General features: G+C 35.1%; 2 protein-coding genes across 2 annotated transcripts in view; one reads left to right on the forward strand and one right to left on the reverse strand.

Annotated features, from left to right (window-relative positions):
* xpo6 (exportin 6) overlaps positions 1-1675 on the forward strand; it is a 35804-nt gene extending 34129 nt beyond the window's left edge. The window contains exons 24-25 of the mRNA XM_081370923.1: positions 221-451; positions 951-1675. Of these exons, the coding sequence (XP_081227049.1) occupies positions 221-451; positions 951-1052 (333 nt within the window). The 3' untranslated portion in view covers positions 1053-1675. The remainder of the gene's footprint in view (positions 1-220; positions 452-950) is intronic.
* Positions 1676-6454: 4779 nt separating this feature from the next.
* LOC308684638 (butyrophilin subfamily 1 member A1-like) lies at positions 6455-18474 on the reverse strand. Its single transcript, XM_081355898.1, has 9 exons — positions 18393-18474; positions 17581-17660; positions 17104-17457; positions 16743-17012; positions 16347-16454; positions 12900-13067; positions 12473-12517; positions 10523-10549; positions 6455-7775 (listed from the first exon to the last, which is right to left on the reverse strand). Exons 2-9 carry the CDS (start codon positions 17636-17638, stop codon positions 7249-7251), a joined length of 1557 nt encoding a protein of 518 aa, XP_081212024.1. The 5' UTR covers positions 17639-17660; positions 18393-18474; the 3' UTR covers positions 6455-7248.
* Between the last annotated feature and the right edge of the window lie 532 nt (positions 18475-19006).

The raw sequence follows: 19006 nt of genomic DNA on the forward strand, positions 1-19006 counted from the left end.
ACCTTACAAATAGTTGTCGAAAGCAAAAATGCTACAAAATGCATCATATTTTGTGCGCTAGAGCAATTTTTTGGAATCCGCACCCCAAAATTAGTGAGAAAAAAAGTATAATATTTCCTTCAGCAAATATGATGCAGGGCGGTGTGATCAAATGGCAGATCGTGTGCTGTGGTTTGGTCAGTGATGTGTGTGTGTGTGTGTGTGTGTGTGTGTATTTCAGAAGCTGTTCAGGAACTCCATGCTGTTCCACTTCATAAATGTTCTTCTGCAAGTCCTGCTTCACAAGAGTCACGACCTCCTCCAGGACGACATCACGCTGGCGCTCTACAACATGGCGGCTGTGGATTTCCAAGCGTTTTACTCGTCCTTCTTGCCAGAGTTTCTCAACGGCTGCCAAGGCCTCGACCCTCACCAGCGCACAACGCTTGCCCGAAACTTCACGCCAGAAAGAGTGAGTGAACGTGACCGATGGGATTCATTCCTGAAGCTCTAATTACTGGAGTGTTTTACTAATGTGAAGGACTGGAACATTTTCACTCTTAGCCAAGCTTTGCCTGGCAAACTAAATAATCTGTCACATGACCATAATTATTTTATATAGGCTATATCTTTTTTGAAGAAGTCTCTTGCTCACCAAGACTGCATTTATGTCAATGATCAAAAAAGCAGTACTACTGTGAAATATGATGAATTTTTCAATGTGAATATATTTTAAAATGTAATTTATTTCTGTGATCAAAGCTGAATTTTCAGCATCATTACTCCAGTCTTCAGTGTCACATGATCCTTCAGAAATCATTCTAATATGATGATTTGATGATCAAGAAACATTTCTTATTATTATTAATGTTAAAAACTGTTGTGCTGCTTCATATTTTTTCAGGATTCTTTGATAAATAGAAAGTTCAAATGCAAGTCACGTCTCTTTCTGTCTTTTCCGCCCCTCACAGGACCTGCCGTCGTTTTCTCAGGGAGTGTATCGTATCGTGAACGATCTGCGCTTCTACAGACTGTGCAATGGAAGTCTTCCACCGGGAACATTGAAACTATAGCAGCGCATCACCCCTGTCACAGCCAAACCACGGCCCGACTTCTTCTTGAGGACGCGCATCACTGCTTCAGTGGTCATGTGTCTCCTTTCACACGGGCCAGCCTGTGATCTCAGTGCCGGCGTGTTCTGAGAGCGGCACGGCTTCTAGCGTCAGCTTGTTTTATGTTTATTTCAGAGAGATTTTACACGTTGCCAATGATCAAGAGGCCAAAGTGGATGTTCAACAGATGCTGTCGAGAAACTCGTCCAGAATCAGCCGATGCGGTTCGGGTTTCACTGTTGCGTTATTTAAATACGAGCAGTGCTTTCCCAATGACCTGTTGTTTTAAAAGGACTGGTGTCACTGAAAGCACACTTATTTTGTTGAAATGAACAGCCGGCGTTTGACATGCAGTGGTGTAGAGTTAAACGAACACGTCTCAAGACGGCTTCATGTGGATGTTCATACGGGCTGTTGTTGTGCTCTGAATGCTTTTAAAGTGAACGGGTGCAACGCAGAGCACTGGATTTCTCTTTCTCTTAAATGTCTGGTTTTATCAGCCTCTGGCTCTCACGTCTTTTTCATATCATTCCATCCTGATCCAGGAGAAACAAACCTTCAATAAAGTTTTATAATAAAATGCATTATTTGTCTTTCTCATTCTGTTATTGTATGTGTTATCTTGTTTTACACACAGCAGCAATGCATGCTGGGAGCAATGGGTTTTAAAATATGCTGGCTCCCAGCATGCATTCAAATGCACATTATTGATTTCTGTGTGAGTCCAAATGAATCAGTGTTCAAAAGAAATCTTCAAACAAACAAAGTCAATGTACAGTAGCGATGTTACATTTGACACTGAAGCTTCAAAGCGCGGCGCATCGAATGATAGGCTTGTTCGACTTGAACCGGCGCTGCACAGACCGATCGGTTTATGACATCAAAGTACACGTCCGCGAGAGCAATGAGGAGCCAGAGCCCGTCTTCTGCTCTCTGTTCGCTCTCGCGGTATTTTGATATTCACTCACACATCGGTTTGTGCAGCGCCGGTTCAAGTCGAACAAGCCTGAAGCCTCACTTTCTTTCCAGTCACGCGAATGCTTCACTTTGCGTGTCGGAATGCTTGAACCCAGATCACTCTACAGGTTTTTGGAAGTTTAAGTCCATTTACTATAATTTTTAAAATATATAAATAAGCCTATAGCCTATGTTACATAATCATATATTCTGACACATAAACAGCATAGAAACCATAAAATAATTAGACCAACTTGCATCTAGCAACTCTGTTGGTAGTTTTATAATTAGTATTAATATAATTGTTACATTTATTTTATAATTAAACAGAAACAGTTTTAAGTGTTTACTTATTGTGTGAATGAAAAATAGTCTTTATATATATATATATATATATATATATATATATATTAGGGTGCATCAAAAAACACAATTCTTGAATTTTGATATGGCTGGGTGCTAAAAGTGTTCCAATATATGTAGAAACAACACATGCAAAATATTTTTCCAGTACATGATGATTTAGGGGTGCCACCGCACATCTGTTTTTGTTGGATAAAGTGGTCAACAGTGCTCAATGGTCACAATGGAGATCTGAGGTAAACAATACTACAGCTCAAGAAAACTGAGGTGATCTTTCTGTTTGAGGTGATCATTCTGTGTTGGGTATGTATTATTACACATTACTATCATATCTGTAGTTGTGTCTTTGTATACTTATTTATCATAAGCCATTTAAGTCATATTTATAGGTATTTGGTGCTCATTACATCTAGCTAACATTAGCTAGCAACAGTTTGCTAACCACAGTTAGCTATCTATGTTAGCTTAGCTATTAAGCTTAACATCAACAGTATTCTAGAGTGGAAAATGTCATATTCAGAGTATACAGTGGGGAGAACAAGTATTTGATACACTGCCGATTTTGCAGGTTTTCCTACTTACAAAGCATGTAGTGGTCTGTAATTTTTATCATAGGTACATTTTAACTATGAGAGACGGTATCTAAAACAAAAATCCAAAAAATCACATTGTATGATTTTTAAATAACTAATTTGCATTTTATTGCATGACATAAGTATTTGATCAACTACCAACCAGTAAGAATTCTGGCTCTCACAGACCTCTTAGTTTTTCTTTAAGAACCCCTCCTGTTCTCCACTCATTACCTGTATTAACTGCACCTGTTTGAACTTGTTACCTGTATAAAAGACACCTGTCCACACACTCAATCAAACAGACTCCAACCTCTCCACAATGGCCAAGACCAGAGAGCTGTGTAAGAACATCAGGGATAAAATTGTAGACCTGCACAAGGCTGGGATGAGCTACAGGACAATAGGCAAGCAGCTTGGTGAGGAGGCAACAACTGTTGGCGCAATTATTAGAAAATGGAAGAAGTTCAAGATGACGGTCAATCTCTCTCGGTCTGGGGCACCATGCAAGATCTCACCTCGTGGGGCATCAATGATCATGAGGAAGGTGAGGGATCAGCCCAGAACTACACGGCAGGACCTGGTCAATGACCTGAAGAGAGCTGGGACCCAAAGTCTCAAAGAACACCATTAGTAGTAACACACTATGCCGTCATGGATTAAAATCCTGCAGCGCACGCAAGGTCCCCCTGCTCAAGCCAGCACATGTCCAGGGCCATCTGAAGTTTGCCAATGCCCATCTGAAAATAGAGCTTTTTGGTCTAAACTCCACTCGCCGTGTTTGGAGGAAGAAGAAGGATGAGTACAACCCCAAGAACACCATCCCAACCGTGTAGCATGAGATGGAAACATCATTCTTTGGGGATGCTTTTCTGCAAAGGGGACAGGACGACTGCACCGTATTGAGGGGAGGATGGATGGGGCCATGTATCGCGAGATCTTGACCAACAACCTCCTTCCCTCAGTAAGTGCATTGAAGATAGGTCGTGGCTAGGTCTTCCAGCATGACAACGACCCGAAACACACAGCCAGGGCAACTAAGGAGTGTCTCCGTAAGAAGCATCTCAAGGTCCTGGAGTGGCCTAGCTAGTCTCCAGACTTAATAGAAAATCTTTGGAGGGAGCTTAATGTCCGTATTGCCCAGCGACAGCCCCGAAACCTGAAGGATCTGGAGAAGGTCTGTATGGAGGAGTGGGCCAGAATCCCTGCAGTGTGTGCAAACCTGGTCAAGAACTACAGGAAACGTATGATCTCTGTAATTGCAAACAAAGGTTTCTGTACCAAAAATTAAGTTCTGCTTTTCTGATGTATCAAATAATTATGTCATGCAATAAAATGCAAATTAATTACTTAAAAATCATACAATGTGATTTTCTGGATTTTTGTTTTAGATTCTGTCACTCAGAGTTGAAGAGTACCTAAATTACAGACTTCTAGATGCTTTGTAAGTGGGAAAACCTGAAAAATCTGCAGTGTATCAAATACTTGTTCTCCCCACTGTAGATGTCTTGTGTGTATTGAGAGTAGCATTGTAGTTGTTACAGTAAATTAACAGGGTAAGGCCACGTGAAAATGTCCCATTGACCTCCATTCATTTTGTCTATAGGACAAATGAATGGAGAATCTTGAAAGTTGAATTCTTTCTGAGAAATGCCCAAGTTGCCCAAAGGGCAAACAAACAACTTTTACTTTGATAACCCTATAGAACATGTTACTGTATAAAAGTTCACTGTACTCAACATTTCCAGGTCAACCTTTTAGCAATTAGACTAAAAATTGCACATTTTTCGAAATTTCGCCAAAGTTCATGTGTTAGGTGGCACCCCTAAATCTCAATGGAATTCCTCAAAACTTTGCAAAAGTCATTTTTATGTTAATTGGAACAAAATGCAATGCCAGCCAAATTGATATTTTGAAATTAAAATTTCCCATTCAAATTTGATGCACCCTAATATATATATATGATCTGAATTTTTCTTTTTTTCGAGAACCAAAAACAAAGGTTGGGTTTCACTGTAGCCTTACTTACATTTATGTACATTGAATTTAGCAAAAATGTAATTTATGATATAGTATTCTTTCCTTTCATTTGAGGGGATATTAGTAAAAGGGGTCAATGTTGTCAATTATAAATCTAGACAAATCTTTCCAAAATCTTCTTACATGGGTGCAATGCCAAAATAAACTAAACAAGGTTTCAGCAAAAGTGCAAATAGAATATTTCAGATCAATATCCTTTTAAATTTAACAAAAACTACTGGGTAGTGCTTGTGTACGATGTTGAAAGTTATTTCCATAATTTTATTTACCAATAAATATTTGTTTGGTAAAGTCCAGATGATCTTCCATAACAAACCTTTAACCAGAATATTCCAATAAACAATACAGTTTGGCCTGGAGACAATGTGTTTTTGAAATAATTAACCAATAGTTTTATTAACATTTAAGACTCCGGGGGCAAAACAAAGTTTTCCAATTGCAGTATCAAATAAATCAAAGGAAGAAAGAGGCAATACTGGTTTGAGTATTGGTTCTGAATAACGCCAAGACTCCTGTGGGAATCGCATCCCACAATAGAAAACTCTCCTGGTGTCACTGGAATTTATGGAAATCTAGAAACTCAGAATAAAACATCCCTTCTTGATTTAATTGATCTACTCGTATTATACCTGCTGAACACCATCTTTCAAAAAAGAAGGATTTAAAAAAATATATATTGCAATTGTTCCAAATGAAATATCTATGGGGTGAAAAATGATGCTTATATAACAGGGACCAAGCAACCAACAGCCGGTTAGAAATGTGTCTGAGTGCGGTCCGCATTATATATATATATATATATATATATATATATATATATATATATATATATATATATATATATATATATATATATATATATATATATATATATATATATATATATATATATATATATATATATATATATATATATATATATATATATATATATATATTATTATTATTAATTATTATATATTTTTGAAAGATGGTTTTCAGCAGGTATTATACGAGTGCGGTCCGCCTTGCTCTGATGTCACGCTGACGTATGTCAACAAACTCTGGCGACGGCGAGGCGGACATGTCGGATTCTGCAGTCGGAAACAGTTGCTCTCCACCGACTGCGCTGAACTAAAGCATGATGGGAAACGACTTACTGAGACAAAGCCTAATGCTCATTGGTTTAAACAGCCATGTATTGCTCTCTTTTAAAATGTTTGATTTTAAAACTCTGATATCAAGTTTTATGTATATAAATTATGTGTGAATATCCCCAAATATTCTCCATATCGGCTATTTTATTGTCATATAAATAAATAAATAAATAAATAAATAAATAAATAAATAAATAAATAAATAAATAAATAAATAAAAAACATGTCTGTAATTAAAGTAAAAAGGATTTATAAACAGGTCTTGCGAAGGGAAATAAATAACAGTACTTTGGGTGTCTGTTATTGGGTGTTCATTATATTTATTTTCATATAAAAGCAACAGAACTTAAATTGCATCATCAACACCGTACATGAGTGTGAATCCTGTGATATCCGTCCACTACAGACATTATTAACTCAGAACACACATTATTATGAGACTAATTTAGTCCTTCAAGAGCTTGACAGTAAAAATCAACTGTGTATACAATGACTGATAACATCTCAATATTTAGTTTAATAGAACAATAAAAACAAGATTGGAAAGACATGAAAATGTTCTTTTTGGGTGAACGATATTCATCCTAATAATAAAAGAATGAAAATGAAGAATACAAGTGATTACTTAAGAATATATGAATACATGAATAAACTTAAACTCATCTATTCATCTGTGTCGGATCAGAAGTTTGGACACGGCTAATTCGCTATCCACATATAAGTCATGAAAACTGAATAACACAAATGGCATTGTGGGAATGATGTAGTGAGCAAAACGTTACACACATGAAAATGTCTTATATTTGAGCTTGTTCTTTGATTCCAGCTTTACTCAATCTGGACATTCATCAACAAACACCAAACACTATTGAGGGTGAAACAGTGAACTGTGCGATCAGCACTTCATGATGACTTTCATTCACTATCTAGTGGAGATGAGGAGGTGCTGATGGAGAACAGTGATGAACCCCTCACACACACTTCTGTGTCCACATTTGTGAATAATAGTTTGTATCTGTGGCTGTTACACTTAATGTATTGTATTTCCTTTTATTTCACTTGATCAAGTAAATTCATTCACTGAAGTCATTAATAATCATCACAGATAATCAGTGGTGTGGAGTTTTCATTCCACCCCAAACAAACAAATGGATAAAGTTTCTCATTAAAAGACTGATGAGTGTAAGTGTAGATATGAGACATGGAATTCACATCATAAAAGGAGACGAGACCCTCATCATAATCCACAAACACACCGACCCTCTGAGGCTTCACTCTCAGAGAAAGAGGGACAGGTGAAGAGTCACAAGCCCAATAACTCTCATCACTCCGTCTCACAGTCCAGTATCCATTATCAGGACTCAGACTGAACAAGCCCTTCCTGTTACTGGATTCTCTGGCCACTCCTAAATCCCACTCAGTTTGATCCTTCACCTGCACCTCATAGTAAAAACTCCCTGAGGAGAATCCGTCCTTCCCGAGAACACTAAGATATACATCAAACCTGTCTTTTCCCCCATCCACTGCGTTCAGGCTGTTTCCATCTCTCACTTGTTTCCCATCATGAGATACGATGAGACGTGGATGAGCCGTATCAGCATCCAGAGTCACATTCACTGCAGAAAATATTGAAAAGTCTGCTTTACAGATGAGCATATAACAAAATAAAGAATTATATTTTATAATTAGGAATCATAGTAATTTTAGAACAAGATAATAAATAATAAAAATATTGCATTAATTGTAAACTAGATTAAAATGTTTGTAAGCAAATGTTGAAGTTGACTTGAGAAAACCTGAACAGAAAGTCTGAAGTAGTTTAAAAAGCTTTAAGTTGCTATAGGGTGTTCTGGGGTTTTGCTATGAGGTTGCTGGGTATTTTGGGTGGTTGCTAGTATGTTGCTAGGCGGTTGCTAGAGTGTTCTGGGTGGTTGCTAGGGTATTTTGGCTGATGGTTGCTAGGCATTAGCCTGGGTGGTGCTATGCAGTTGCTAGGGCATTCTGGGTGGTTGTTAGGTTGTTGCTACACTCACAAAAAAAATTGTGTCTAAAAATTAGATTTATGTATTTAAATTGCATAACAAATTCCCATGCATTTGGATTACATAGTTTTAACATAAACCAATCAATAATCTGAATGTGATTCATATTTTTAAGTCATATCTAAATGAAACAGATAAGATGTATGTAATTGTATTAATAAACTGAATGTGATTTATATTTGTCAGTCGTATGTAAATGAAACAGGTAAGATTTATGTAATAGTACACAGAAAAACGCCCATGTTAAATTAACACTGCTCAGTGTTCACACTATAGAGTTAAAGCGGTGTTGAAGTTAATGAGATAATTAACTGATGATTGAGCATTAATTATGAACACCTGCTGTTAACAAGCAGAATCGCTGAAGGAAAGAGAAACACAAGAACTACAACTGACTTCAGACACAGCCTTAGATGAAATCAACTGAAGAGAAAAGAAGACATTAAATCTGTGAAGATCTCAGCAGAGGAGGATTAAACAACTCCACAAACAGCATTACCAGCTTCACTTATTACTAACCAGACTGACTTTCATTTCCGTTTGAATGAAATCAATAGTTGTATTTTAAAGTCACCATGATGGTGGTTAGCGTTTGCTTTAGTTGGGCTCTTGACCATTGACTTTTTAATATAACATTTTCTCTTGCTGCTATAATTATGTGTTTATAAGACACATTTGTTGCAGCGAAAAAGCCAAGAGAAAAAGAGATCAAGTGATATTGGCTGATTATTGATGAAGGTGTAATCATCATATTGTGGCCTGAATCAGTTATCTTTTTCAGTGACTAATGCTTTGATTATTGGGCTTATGTGATTTTGTTATATTTATTATAGTAGCTGTGAGACCTGACAGCATTAGATCCAACAGTTAATCAAATAATATAAAGAATTTTAAAAAACATTTAGTGCATTAAACTTTTTCTACATTATTACTTAGACATCAAGAATCAGTGTATGACTCTCAACAATGGTGACAATCAATGAAATGCTTCATGCTGCAGTGCATGCTGGGTACCACCAATCAAAACTCACCCATATCTCCCAGCATGCATTGCGGCATTAATAAATTATGCATCAGGATTTTTTGTATCTTTTGTCACCATTGTTGAGATTCATAAGCTGTTTCTTGATGTCTGTGTGAGTCGAAGTAATGCCATAGATGAAAGGTTTTTGTGCACTAACTATTAAAAAAATATATATATTGTTTGATAAACAACACGGTTACATTTCATGCTGTAAAATCAAATGACTTCTGTTATGAATAAAACAATATTAAAAAACATTAGACACTGAACAAGATCAGTGAATCAGGCAATTACATGATGATGACTTTGTCGTCGTCATCATCATCATCAATAAACAGCCAACATCACCTGATCTCTTTTTCTCTTGGCTTTTTTTGCTGCAACAAATGTGTTTTATAAACACATAATTATAGCAGCCAGAGTAAATGTTATATTAAAAAGTCATTGGTCAAGAGCCCAACTAAAGCAAACGCTAACCACCATCATGGTGACTTTAAAATACAACTATTGATTTCATTCAAACGGAAATGAAATAAAGTCAGTCTGGTTAGTAATAAGTGAAGCTGGTAATGCTGTTTGTGGAGTTGTTTAATCCTCCTCTGCTGAGATCTTCACAGATTTAATGTATTTTTTTCTCTTCAGTTGATTTCATCTAAGACTGTGTCTGAAGTCAGTTGTAGTTCTTGTGTTTCTCTTTCCTTCAGTGATTCTGCTTGTTAACAGCAGGTGTTCATAATTAATGCTAAATCATCACTTAATTATCTCATTAACTTCAACACCCTTTACCTCTGTAGTGTGAACACTGAGCAGTGTTAATTTAACATGGGCGTTTTTCTGTGTACTATTACATAAATCTTACCTGTTTCATTTACATACGACTGACAAATATAAATCACATTCAGTTTATTAATACAATTACATAAATCTTATCTGTTTCATTTATGTATGACTTAAACATATGAATCACATTCAGGAGTATTGATTGGTTTATGTTAAAACTATGTAAACCAAATGCATGGGAATTTGTTATGCAATTTAAATACATAAATCTTATTTTTAGACACAATTTTTTTTGTGTGTATGGTAAGTACATGTAACATATGTAACGAGGACGCTGTAAAATAACGTGTTACCCAAAATTCTTATGCAAGAATAGTAGGGAAAACATCCTTGATCATTTAGTATATGAATCATTTGATAGCATATTTGCAGTGCATTATACCAAAAACTCAAAAACATTATAAATGAATAAATGTTTGACATGATGGGTAATTTAAAATAAATACTTTTAACTCACCTCTGTAGGTTCTTAAATGTGGGACAGCTAAGTATGAAACAAAGTATGAAGTTATAAAGCGTTCATAACAGAATTCATCTTTAGATCAATAATGAGATCAATAATTTTAATCACTGCTTGAAGAGCAACAAAATCCTAGAAGACTTTACACAGTTTATACTGTATATCCTATAATAAAATATAATGAATAGTATAGACATATATGAATGCACACACTGTCAGAAATAGGGGTACAGTAGGAGTCCATTTCTGTTCCCCAAGGTACAATCTACACTAACGTACCCCATAGGGCTTATTATTGGACCTCAAGGTACATATATGTGTTAAGCCATTTTTTTTTTTTTTTGTAAAAGTTGTTGTTTAAAGGTTTTAATGATACCTTAATTATTTAAGGTAGATTTTAACATATCGCTATATTTGAGTAGCCTTGAAATAAGTAGCCTTGAATTAAAGGAAATAAAAGTTTGTCACAAGAGTACAAATATGTACACAGCAAAAAGTCCAGTGTTAAATTAACTCTCCTGGGAGTTTATATGGCTCCAGAGTCAGTGTTACAATATGAGTGTTAAATTAACACTCAAGAGTGTTAAAGTTAATGAGCTCATTAAGTGATTCATTGAGTGATAATTGACCAATATTGAAGACACCTGATGTTAGCAAGCAGAATCACCAAAGGAGAAAATCAATTTTTTTAAGACACCGTTATGGTGATCAGTGTTTGCTTTAGTTGGGCTCTTGACCCATAAAACATTAACTTTAGATTTTGTTTGTCTGTTGTATCTGAGTTATAATTCTCAGATGAACAAAGAGAAAAGGTGATCAGGTGGTGTTGGTTATGATTTGATAATCATAATTCGACCTGAATATCAACTCTCATTTAGAGAGTCAGGTTTACCTTGTTGATTACAGCAGCCTGTGATTCTACAGCAAATGATTTGTTTATCATTATCAATATAGTCCAAAATATTTCTTAAAATTTGTTCTGATAAAAAGACTTAGAAACTTACTTTATTTAGACACATTGACATCAATAATCAGCCTGTGAATCTCAACAATGGTGACAATAATAAAGCATGTTGCAGTGCATTCTGGGTGCCACCAATCAAAACTCATTCATGGCTCCCATCATGCATTGCGGTATGAATAAATTATGATCTGAATTGTCTTACTAATTTCCTTTTCCTAATTGAATATTCTGTTTGTCACCATAGTTGAGATTGATACACTGATTCTTGATGTCTGTGTGTGTCTAAAAGAAAGATTTTGTTTTATCAGAACAACTTTTAAGAAATCCTTTACACTAGTTAGAAAAAAAGATCTTATGCTGTAGAATCACAGTGATGATGTAATCAACAATATACATTTAAATCAGAGATTAGACTATAAATGAGATCAGTGATTCAGGTGAAATTATGATTATTTCAAAACATAACCAACAAAACCTGATCAACTTTCTCTTTGTTCATCTGGCAGTTATAACTCAGATACAACAGCCAAAGATAATCTAATGTTTACAGTTTAAGGGTCAAGAGCCCAACTAAAGCAAACACTGATCTCCATAACGGTGTCTTAAAAAATTTGATTTTCTCCTTCAGTGATTCTGCTTGCTAACATCAGGTGTCTTCAATAATGCTCAATCATCACTCAATTAATCACTTAATGAGCTCATTAAGTTTAACACTCTTGAGTGTTAATTTAACACTCATATTTTAACACTGACTCTGGAGCCATATAAACTCCCAGGAGAGTTAATTTAACACTGGACTTTTTGCTGTGTACCCTATGCCAAGAGTACAAAAGCTGTACCCTCGAGGGTACAGCCCCAGTGACAAGCCATTGTACCCCTAAAGGTACAGTTTATTTTCTGAGAGTGCAGTGTATTAATTCATTGTTTTGCAAAAATAATTCAAAAGTAATGAACATTTTAATAAAGGATATAAACAAATTCACCTTTTGGTAGAATAATCTTCTGCATTTGTAAAAGTTGATCACGTTCTGGAGAAATTTCAGAAATAGACGAGAAAATAACATTATAGATCTGCACAGTAGAATCAAACTTTGCTGCATTATTTTCCTGTTATCTCTGTAAAGCTGCTTGACACAATCTGTATTGTAAAAAGCACTATATAAATAAAGATGACTTGACTTGACATTGAAATTACAAACAAGTTACAATCATTAGTTGTGTTTAGGCTGTGTTAACATCACACAAGTACATCAGTGACTGAATAAATATACATTATAAACAACTAATAACCATTCATAGGAGCCAAGATATACACAAACTAAATGAATACACAGTCTGTTAAGTAGATATTTGGCAGTAAACAGACTTTAAATGAGCAATTAATTAATAACTTAATAAAGACAGATTCACCTCGTTGTATTCGGCTCTTCTCATCCTGTAGTGTCCCGTGCTCATTCTGTAGTGTCCCGTGCTCATCCTGTAGTGTCCCGTGCTCATTCTGTAGTGTCCCGTGCTCATTCTGTAGTGTCCTGTGCTCATCCTGTAGTGTCCTGTGCTCATTCGGTAGTTGATCGAGTGCTGAAGAAAATTCAGGATATAAAGAAGAGAAAATAGCATTAAATATATAGCTGATATACATACATTTCCTTTCTTCATAGTGTTTGGGACAAAGACATTTTCCTCAGTTCTTCACATCATCAATGAACATGTTGCCAATATCTTACACTGTCAACACTTTACTTTACTTCTTTTTACATGGACTCAGTTAAGCTGTTTACTTAGTATTTTCAACCCGAAAATGTTTGTTATATTATCTTGTTTATAAATAACTATGAAAGTATTTGTAAATAACTAAGTAAAGAGAACTTTTTATACCAAAGTTCATGTTCATTTCACCTTATTTGGCTCATTTTCTTAGTTCAACCAAATAAATACTTATTTTATTTCAGTTGTTTTTTATTTAAATTGTAAATGATTATTTTATTTCAAATGTTTCAGTTGACAACTTTTTTATTACCATTTAAATTCATTTCTACGGCAAATAATAAGCAATCTGATGTCAGCCATTGAAACATATAAACTGCAAATCAAATAAATTAAATCTGTGAAGATCTCAGCTGAGGATTAAACAACTCCACGAACAGCATTACCAGCTTCACTTATTACTAACCAGATTCACTTTCCACAAGTTTATAAAAGCTGTTTCTGAGATTTAACAGAGACTGAGCTCTATGTTTATTTTTTTTCTATTGAAAACTACTGTATCATTTAGGATCACACAGATAACGAATAAACATGAATCTCAACAATGGTGACAACAGAAAAGCGTCATGCTGCAGTGCATTCTGGGTGCACCAATCAAAACTCATCCATGGATCCCAGCATGCATTGACATGAATTTTAGCAGCTTGTTTTGTGATGTTTGGAGTTGATCAGTTTATCTGAATATCTTGTTGAGTGTCATCATTGTTTGTATGATGAGTGTTGATGTCTAACCCAGCGGGCACCTTGACGTCAATTTGACATCAACAAATAGTCAAGATTTTGACCACCATGTATGACATGCATGAATATGCATATTTTCATTATATTTTGTAATTATTTCCTTGTGGTTGTAAAGATGCCTAACAAAGGTATCAATCTGACATGTTTTTTCTGGTCCCTACATCTCAGGTCAATATCATTGACATTAAATCGATTGATTTGATGTCAGAAAACAAGACGTCAAATTGATGTGAAATTTATGTGAAAACAATGTCTGAAATGTCTGAAAAAAGTATATATATTACTCATTGTAAATCAATGTGACTCATTTTCAACGTCTAAAAGACCTATAGCCTGAATGATCTTGAAGTAGACCTAGGTCTATGTATTTTGCATGTGTGTTTTTATTTATTTAAATCCTAGCATATTTACATTTAGTTCACGTTTAAAATGACAGCAGACACTATAACTGCATATACTATAAAAGGTCAATTTAATCTGATCTGAATCTTAAAGCTTGATATTGAATGATATCAAAATAGCATTAAAATGACATCAACATCATGGCATCCTGATGTCAAATAGATGCCCAGCAGGCACAGGATATAGACTATAACATCGGTCAGACATTGGATTTTGGTTGAAAATGAGAGTCGGGTTGACGTCTAAATCCAATGTTTGTTTGACGTCAAGCTCCAGCGTTGGGCAGTCGTTCAATTTTAGTTGGAATAAACCAAACAAAAAGGTGAAATGCATGGCCGTACACTTATTACCAGCTTCACTTAAAGCTAACCAGATTTACTTTATTTAATTTCCGGTTTAAAGAAATAATATTTTGTATTTTAAAGTCACCATGATGGTGGTTAGCGTTTGCTTTAGTTGTGCTCTTGACCCTTGACTTTTTAAAGTAAACTTTTCTCTGGCTGCTATAATTGTGTTTATAAAGCACAACTGTTGTAGCTAAAAAAGCCATGAGAAAATTAGATCAGGAGATCTATGTTTTTGTTTGATTTATACCAACCAAAATTCAACAAATGCCCAACGCTGGAGCTTGACGTCAAACAAACATTGAGTTTAGACATCAACCCATTTTATTTTCAACCAAAATCCAACATCTGACCGTCGCTGTAGTCTATATTCTGTGCCTGCTGGGATCAACATCATGACATCTTGACGTCAAATAAATGTTGAATTGACATCAAATACCAACAAAGTATGACATCAAAATAACATCAAAATTACATCAGCAGAGGTCAAAATCTTCACATCAAATTGACATCGACACTTTGACATCAATATGACTTTCATTTTTGACCTATTTCGTGACGTAATTTTGACATCAATGTTTGATGTCACATTGATGTTAAATTGACATCAAATGCCCACTGGGTATTCATCTTGTGGTCTTGTGATCATCTTGTGATTCACACATCCAGTGTTCAATTCATTCAATTCAATTCAATTCATTATTAACACACTTAAACTTTACATTACCATCAGTGTTAAACTACAGTAAGAGTTCCAACAGCAATCAGAAATAATGAAGGATTTTAAAAACACATCATGCACAAATGCAGTTACAGCATCATTTAGACTCACACAGACATAAAAAATCAGCCCATGAATCTCAACAATGGTGACAATCAAATAAGTAAATAAAAATACTCTGAACATCACAAAACAGGCTACAAAAAAAGTTAACACCAGCAAAAATACAAGCAAATAAAGAAAATGGTAAGACCATAGCTGTATAATTTATTCATGATGCAGTGCATGCTGGGAGTTTTGTACTAAGTTGGCACCCAGCATGCACTGCGACATGAAACTATTGATTGTCACAATTGTTGAGATTCATGTGCTGATTGTTGATGTCTGTGTGTTTAAGTGATGCAGAAATTCATATTTAGACATGAGTGAAACAATTATCCCCAGTCTGTCTTGTTTATTATATAAACTTTCATCCTGATTATGTGCTTCTTCCTTCAGGCCCAAATGTTGACTGAACCGGTTTGAAAACTATTTAGTGCCTGTCTCCATTGGACTTTTAAATGGCAAGGACAAAGGCCTATGATTGTCTCTGGTTAGCACTAATTACTTAAAATTATTTATTGCTTTATATTATAATTCTTATTTACTGTTGGTTATTGTTATTTTATTGCTGTTCTTAAGGTTTATGCGACTGTTATTTGTGTTATTTGTGATTTAGAATTTATTTATAAATTCTTATCTATTTATTTATTCTTTATTCTGAAAATGCAGCATAAACTGAGCCCAATAAAATTTCCCTAAGGGGACAATAAAGTATGTTGTATTGTATTGTAAACATATAAAATACGAACTTACAAAAAATACGTAAGAAAACAAGAACTTTACCTCTGTTTTTATGAGTGAACACAGCTATCAGTATTCCAGCAATCACAACAAGCACAACAAAAACTGAAATCAGGATGATTGATGTCCTCCAAGAAATAAACCTATTATCTGCAAAACAAAACAGTAAATAAGCACACTGTGAAAATCAAACATATTTTTTCCAAGTGTTTACATATGAACATTATGTAAACACCTGAATGAACATTATGTAAACACCTGAATGGCACATACACAGTAAAATGTTACTCGTAAAACTCGTAAAATGTAAAACTGTATTATAAACCTAATGCTGCTATTGCTTTTAGCTTTACATAATAATCGGATAATCATTCATTGTTTTTACTAAAAATATCATTAGAACATGACATGTACATTAACAGATGTATCAGTACTTACTTGTGGTGTTAATCAGTGTCTCCAGCATGTGATGTCTCAGTTTGACTCTGCAGTGAATCTTGCCACTGTGATAAACAATGATGGTGTGTTTGACACTGAATCTGTCCGAGTTTCTGTGTGTCTCTGTAGTTTCTGAACTCAAACTGACTCCTTCACTGTCCAGCCACTCAAGATCAGGTTCAGGATTCCAACCTTCAGATTCACACTGTAGATGAAGCCCTCCTGAACGATCAAACCCATCTACAGTGATCACTGGAGGACGTCCTACAGCTGCAGATCAACAAGAACATTCTGTAGTTATTCTGGCTTTTTTGAGTTTGTTCTGTGAAAAGAGCATGCTAGTTATCACTGGTTTCCTCACCTTCAACTCTGACATCAACAGTGGCGTCGTCAAACCAGGATTTAGACTGAATAAAACACTTATAACGTCCTTCGTCAGATATTTGGACTGTTGAGAGTTTGAGTGATGCGTTTCCTCTCTGTAGTTCTTGATGGATCAGTTTTGTTCTTCCTCTGTAGGACTGAATCTGCTTTGTGTTTCTGTCTTCATGATCCTCATAGAGATGCACTAGTGGTGAGTCTTTCAGATCAGGTCTAAACCACTCCACTCTCATGTCCACAACACTGATGTTGGGTTTGACTGAACAGGGCAGAGTCACTTCTTCTCCAGCTACAGCAAATACAGGATCTGCAGGTCCCACAACTGTATACTGCTCTGTTACAAGAGAAAGAGCAGATCTGAACTACACATCCTAAAGGTTTTTACTCTAATGTTGTTCCAGATAAACAGTGCTGTGCAATAAATATAAAGTATTATTCACAATGATGAATAAATTACCTGATCTTGAATCTGTAATTCCACTAACAAGCAGGAGAGTCAAACAAATGAACTTCATCTCTGAGACACAGATGCTAAAACTAAAATATGATAAAAGAGAAAACATTACAGCAAAGTGTGTCAGCATACATGCTTTTTGCCTTAGACTAATACTTACACTAAACCTTCTGTCCAAAAGCGAGATACACATTTACAATCACTTTCTGTTCAAAGAAATCTGTATACAAATATACAACATGCATCTACAAGTAGCACTTATAAATACATATTGTAACAATGAGGTAAGGACGAAGCGGAGAGAATCCACATGCAAGCACTACTTTAATAAAACAAACAGGAAATCCAGGGCAAACAACAAAACTCAGGACAGGAACATGGTACAGTTAACAGCAACAAGCAACAGCAACAACGACCAACAAACAACAACTGAAGCACTGGTTTAAATACACAGGCAAACAAGCTAAACATGATAACACGGGGGCGTGGTTAAGAAACACCTGGGAGAATAATACACAAAAAACTACAAAGAACTACAAAACATGGCACAGAACAGGAAATAACAAAAGTCCACACAAGACAAGGGGAACACAAGACAGGAATCATGACACATATAAACACATGTTGAAGGTTGTTGAATCAGGATTTCTTTGTCAAAAATGCAAATATAGCTATAATTTTGATTCAAAAACCTTTCATTTATTTACAAGATTAACTATTATATGCATTAAACCTGTTGAACTCAAACATGATCCTCAAAGTCACACTCATGCTAGACTTCAGGTAAATGTGTTTCTGATTCTTCCATGACTTACCTTCAACTCAACATTCACTGTGTTCTCAAGAGAGTCTTAATAAATTGTGTCCATATGAGAGTTTGTACAATCGTAAGGAAATCCTTCCTGGGCTGGTTTAGTTTCACTTTCTCTTGTAACCGAACACCTGAACAGACACAGTCCCTCCCATCATTCAGGCTGATAAACCTGCTGTAGTTTCTTCTGTCACACACACTGACACTCCTCACTTTAATCTGATGTGAAATATATGACAGACATGTTAATTAAAAGAAAATGCAAACACAAATGTGGATGATGACACACTGCATCCACAAATATAGAGAGAACTGTGACCCCACTACTGACAATACCAGAAATAAATGTCAAAAGACAGTTTATCACAAATAATATTTATTCTTAAAAATAAACAAAAAATAAAAACCATCATTATATAATATAAAGCTCATATAACTATATTTAATGTAAATTAAAAATAAAATGAATAAGTTTAGATAGATACAAAGTATCACAAAGTTTTAGACATTCATCCAAATTAATCAAGCTAAAGTCATTCATTTACAAATCATCACAAAAGTTTAGTGTATTTATTTTAGTTTGCTGGAAACTAAAAAAAAAAAAAAAAACTTAAAGGT

Source organism: Scardinius erythrophthalmus (genome assembly GCF_964197995.2).
Source record: "Scardinius erythrophthalmus genome assembly, chromosome: 1".
NCBI classification, from domain to species: Eukaryota; Metazoa; Chordata; class Actinopteri; order Cypriniformes; family Leuciscidae; genus Scardinius; species Scardinius erythrophthalmus.

Coding starts and splice junctions, on each gene's coding strand:
- LOC308684638 (XM_081355898.1), bottom strand. CDS start 17,638: ATGAAGTTCATTTGTTTGACTCTCCTGCTTGTTAGTGGAATTACAGAT. Junction 17,013..17,103: donor TGTTGATGTCAGAGTTGAAG/GTGAGGAAACCA, acceptor GTTGATCTGCAG/CTGTAGGACGTCCTCCAGTG. Junction 10,550..12,472: donor GAAGATTATTCTACCAAAAG/GTGAATTTGTTT, acceptor TTTCATACTTAG/CTGTCCCACATTTAAGAACC.